The following is a 5977-nucleotide window of genomic DNA, read 5'->3' as shown; positions in this document are numbered from 1 at the left end:
TCGCCATCTCTTGGAGAGAGCCTGGAAAGCAATATAACAACACAATGCTATCTTTGGTAGGACGTTCATGAATAGTCACCGGGCAATAACTCCCGCAACCATGTACCACAAAGTTCCCAGTCAACAGAGAAATAAATATGGAACTCTATAAACAATTGTTTGCGAGCACTTTCAAGCGTTGACCATGAACCTCTTGACATCCAAATCTAGAGAGAGGGGGTATCGAGACCAGTAAGGCCGTCCTCTAGGTGTCAGTGTCCGACAAAGAACCCGATATGGTTTTTCTGATCAATGAATGTTATGATGCAAGATTTAGGAACCAATTGTCCAACGAAAAGATACCAGAAAGAAATTCAAACAAAACTGACAAAAAAAAATAAAATAAAAAGCTTTCCCCAATGGTAAACAATAGATTGACAAGTCATCACCAAATAGGTGAAGCCAGGCCTCTAAACCCAGGACATGTCAAATTTCTGAAGATGGATCCTTATCTAATAGCAACAAGATCCACCAAAGGCTAGGCGTAATTCGTTCTAGTAGTAAGTCTCATTGGATAACTCACATAGGCAACTACAAAATCAACTCAAGGGCTTGCAAATAGGTGCATTCGACTGAGACAACAAACTAACCAGGTAAACGAAGAGTAGGCTCTATAAGACTTGCGCCAAAGCGACAAGTAAGTCGTGATTCACTTGACAAAACAAATCGACTCATAAGTCGACCAACCGATCGACCGAAGCGCTGAGAGAAACTCCCTGATCATGATTAGATAACTAACCTACTTTTGCCAAGATAGACGACATCTCCATTTGACCAAACGCCTAGGTTGACTAAACACAAGGCACAGTTACCACCCATTCGATCACCTCAGTCGACTGAATTCTAATAAGTCAATTAACAAATTATCGTCATATCAAAATTCAAATTGTAATACATATATAGAATGAAATCCTTACAACTTATTAGAGCATTGATCATATTAAGAACAGATTTCGAAACTGTTCTCTTCTTTCTGTACTTGTACAAAATACAATCCTATAAATAGGAGGGAAAAATACGAACAAGGGGACCATCCCCTTGTTCTCTCTACAGTAACTCTTGGTTAACTTTATTCTCTCATTCTCTCTACTCTCGAGATTTGTTCACAAAAGACAATCAGATATCCAACACATTAGTTTATGTTGTAAACATTTAGCACAATATTTTATGCAGAACTTTCTTCCCTAACATAGTGATCACAGACAATGCTCTTATATATAAATTTGATAAACTCATGCAGGGCAGCAATAAGTTTTTTTTAACATATAAAAATGTCATGATGGCGTAATCTAATACAAAAAAACATTACCCATTCCAAAGCTGGGCATGATAGTTGAAATCCATAAATAAATTACACTTATACATGTCCGAAGTTTGTGCATAATTTAAAAAGATTATCATGTGGCATTTTTTTTTTGTTGGCTGCCATTTATCTGCAAGCTCATTAGTCAACGATATTTTGAAATTAAAATTTTCCTACAATGTGCCAGCTACATGTGCTTTTATACAAGGAAGCCAATGAACATGAATATTTATTTTTATCTCATATGGAGACACACACACATACACATATACATATACATACATACATGCAAAATGTTATACCTTGCATATTAGCTACAAATTAATGCACATATTTATTGTTGGTATGATGCATATGTTAAAAAATAAAATAAAATAATGAAAAAGAAAGATAAGGAAGGCATTGCTGAGTTGTGATGGTATTGCATTAGTGGTCATTGTGAGTATTGATGTAACTTTCATTCAAATTGCCTTTTGTTTCTAATATCTTATAAGGAAATGAAGTGACAAAAAGTTAAAAAGACTTCAAGCTTGATTTTGAAAAATGGAAGAAGATCATATGATCAACTATGAGAACAATGCCCACGTGGTGTGCCTCATTAAAATTGGTATGTGACATCTTTATCATTTCTACATTTATTGATGTTGGCATTATTGTAGGGAGGCCCTATATCTGTCCACTGCAAACCAAAAGAGCTCGAAAGGCAGTGTTTTCAGTATCATTCTCATTTAATTATTTCTCCAATCTACCCACCAATTTCTATACACAAATAAAATTTATTAATTTGCAATAAGTTCTTTGATTAATTTGACTGAAGAATATTTGAAATTTAATTAATTTAAAACATGAATTCAGTATGCCTTGATCGAATTCAAGATTACAATTGTGAATTAAGCAGAGGATAGAGAATGATTATTCTTCTAACTATTTTAACTTTTCATCAAATTAAATGTTCAAAATAAAGATTAAACTATTGATCTTCATCTACAACATGTGAATTGGTGTTGTCAATTTAATTTATCAATTTTCAAAATAACTTGACTAATCATCAATCCGGCATCTCAAATATATTTATGAAAATGATCAGATGATGTATAGAATCTTGATTATAACTCATATATTTCAGCTGTTAAAATCATCCGATATTTATTATATTTCATGATAAACACTTGTATTGGAATCTAACACACTATATTTATATATATACATAATGCCAGAGCTATGAGATAGTAATATATTTAATTTGTTGGTTAATGTTTAGAATAAAGTCTCAATAGATTCTCAAACAACTGCACGATCACTAGCATTAATATTTATGTTTTAGAGAGCATCTTTTGTCTCTATTACCCACTTTTTTGATTAGATAAAAAAATAATAATAATCATCCATACCTATGGACAGCTTCTACGACTTAGTTTTCTTATGGATTAGTCTATCTTAATTTATTTTAGCGAGTTTAAATTAGTTAAATGGATTATTTGTATATAATAAGAGACAATTGGATTAGACAAAACCTTAAAAAAAAATCAACTAAATACAAAAAACAGATAATGCATGTCGGATTAGTGTCAACCAAATGAAGATTGATAATCCATTGCATATATAGTATACTGTAAACATTATCTCTTTTGCTGCCAAAGTGCGCTGGCTTTACAACAAAAGGACAACATTAGCTAGCTATAATCCACTCCAAAGTGTAACTATTATTCCAAATCAATCAGCGTTGAACTTTTATCTTGTTTCTTAATTTTTGGATTCAAGTCATCTTCAGCCTTTCAACTCTATATATAACTCATCTTCAGATCAATAATTAAAATGATAAAAAATTAAAGGAGAAAAGAAATAGAGAGTTCATTCAAAGAGCGTGGCACGCACTAAGCCAGCCTTAAAAAAAAATGCCAAAGAAAAAGAAAACGGGAGCTGATGATCAGTATATTGGATCTCATTGTGCATAATTATCAGTCTCCGGCCCCTTCCCCTTTCTTTAATCATGCCCCCCTCTAAATTCTATAATCACTTGAAAGAGTTGGCCCACATGTAAAGAATATTATCCTGTTATTATCAGTTCCTTTAACAAACGGAGACATCAATGGTCAATTGTCTGCCTTCATAATGCACGAGAGATTATTAAAAATATTTATATATTGAAGCAAATTACCTTTTTTTTTAAAGAAATTCTCATAATGCACACATGCACAATCTATAAATTTTATTAAGTGATTGCTAATTGAACTTTGTCATGTCGTTCATAAATTTCATGCACATAAATTAATATATGTAGTTAGGGCTCACATTTCCTTTGCAGGAGAAACTTAGGTTAGAATATCATAATTAACATTTGGTCAAGGATTGATTTTGGAATTATGGGATTTGTGATTTTATCAGTGCAGCGGATGACTAATCGTTAAATTTTTTATTGCAGCACTTATTTTAAAAATAAATCTGATGATTATAAATTAATTCTAATCAAACTTTACTCAGAAAACCTCGACCATAAATATTTATGCACTATCTTTAACTAAGCATCATTATTTAGTTTGAAGACTATATTGGATCTGAGGCTTTTATATTTTCATATAAAATCAATGTAAATGTTTCTAGAGTATATTTTCATATAAAATTATTGTATATTTTTGGATGTATTATTTTTTTGTTTTTTTTATGAAATTCTAAATAATTTAATCGCGTTGCCTGCAAATATGTAAGTTTGATAAATTTTTTTTAAAAAAATCATCTTGATGTTAAATTCATAAAAAAAAAAATTTTTTATATGAATATCCCTAAATATAAAAGAACCATATGATTATATTAAAAGTATATATTATGATTCCTTATGATGTATTATTGAATGCACGTTGAGTAAGTGAAAAAATATAATTTTTTTTTTGGAGCCCCCATCAACTTTATTATTTGTTAGTTAATCCATCCAGGTTTGGGTTGACGGCTTAAGAGATAAAAATTTTGAACTGATCAATCCCTACTACTGCAGGCGATTTAAGAAAAAAATAAAATAATTCTGAAAAATAAATGCAAAGCCCTCAGAAGAATGAGAGAGTCCCCAGCCTCGACTCCTATATATTGTTGCCAACCCCCCGCACTCCTTCCCCCACAATAAAAAAGCATAAACCTTTCTGCACTTCTGCATCTTCTTCGATCCAAACCACCAAAACAACCATGCCAGAAGCCCCCACCACCAGTTCCCCTGAAGAGCACCGCCGCCTCCTCGCCTTCATCGAGGACGTAACCAACAACCCCGATAAATTTCAGCGGCGCGTCCTCGCCGAAATCCTCACGCAAAACTCTGCCGCCGAATACCTCCACCGCCACGGCCTCACCGGCACCTCCGCCGGCGACCCGGATGCCTTCCGCCGCATCTTACCCATCGTTTCATACAGCGATATCCAGCCTGATATCCTCCGCATCGCCCACGGTGACACCTCCCCCATCCTCGCCGGGCGTCCCATCAGCGAATTTCTAACAAGCTCCGGCACTTCTGGAGGGGAGCGCAAGCTCATGCCCACCATAGACGATGAGCTCGACCGCCGCTCCTTCCTCTACAGCCTCCTCATGCCCGTCATGTCTCAATTCGTCCCCAATTTGAACGCCGGGAAGGGAATGTACCTTCTGTTTGTAAAATCAGAAGCCCGAACGCCGGGCGGGCTTCTGGCCCGCCCTGTTCTGACTAGCTATTATAAAAGCCGGCATTTCGTCAAACGGGAACCCGACCCGTACAACGTGTACACAAGCCCAACGGAGGCAATACTCTGCTCGGATTCCTACCAAAGCATGTACGCACAGTTACTATGCGGGTTGACACAGAACGCGGAGGTGATGCGCGTGGGGGCTGTTTTCGCCTCCGGCTTAATCCGCGCAATCAAATTCCTGGAGAAGCATTGGCCGAGGATGTGCAGGGATATGCGTAAAGGGACAATAGACGAAGAGGTGACGGATCGGGCGGTTCGGGCCGCAGTGGGGAGAATTCTCCGGCCCGATCCGGTGCTGGCGGATCACATCGAGGCGGAGTGTAGCAAGGAGTCATGGAAGGGGATTATTCGGAGGCTTTGGCCAAACACCAAATACATAGACGTTATCGTGACGGGCACCATGGCACAATATATTCCGACCTTAGATTTTTATGGAGACGGCCTCCCGCTGGCCTGCACTATGTATGCTTCGTCAGAGTGTTATTTCGGGCTAAATCTTAACCCGATGTGCAATCCCACTGAAGTTGCTTATACGCTTATTCCAACCATGGGATATTTTGAATTCCTACCTGTTTCTCTTGAAGGCGACAATCACAACCAAGACCTCGTCGAGCTCGCTGATGTCAAGCTCGGCCATGACTACGAGCTCGTCGTCACCACCTATGCCGGTAAGTTCTAAAATATGTATGTGAAAAGAAGATTTTTTTTTTTTTATTTTTTTATTTGAAGATTAATATATAGGATCATGCACCTTACACCACCGGTACTTACAAAAATTCATTTCTACTCCAAACTGTTTTTTATTTAATTTAGTTGAAATGAGGATGAAATGTCAAAAGTCATAGCCGTTTTAACTTGAAATGAATCGTCAAAAATATTAATCCAAACCGGTAAACTATTCAGCTCTTACGCCATGAATTGGAGGGGGGGG

At 36.4% G+C, this 5977-nt stretch overlaps 1 protein-coding gene across 1 annotated transcript in view; it reads left to right on the top strand.

Moving 5' to 3' along the window:
* The first annotated feature begins 4516 nt into the window (after positions 1–4516).
* The window catches only part of LOC110022711 (probable indole-3-acetic acid-amido synthetase GH3.1), a 2435-nt gene continuing 974 nt past the window's right edge, over positions 4517–5977 (top strand). Inside the window, exon 1 of the mRNA XM_020721783.1 lies at positions 4517–5714. Within this exon, the coding sequence (XP_020577442.1) occupies positions 4517–5714 (1198 nt within the window). The remainder of the gene's footprint in view (positions 5715–5977) is intronic.

Source organism: Phalaenopsis equestris, unplaced genomic scaffold (assembly GCF_001263595.1).
Source record: "Phalaenopsis equestris unplaced genomic scaffold, ASM126359v1 Scaffold000202, whole genome shotgun sequence".
NCBI classification, from domain to species: Eukaryota; Viridiplantae; Streptophyta; class Magnoliopsida; order Asparagales; family Orchidaceae; genus Phalaenopsis; species Phalaenopsis equestris.
Note: the sequence above shows the minus strand (reverse complement) of the source record. Positions and strands in the feature narration are given on the sequence as shown.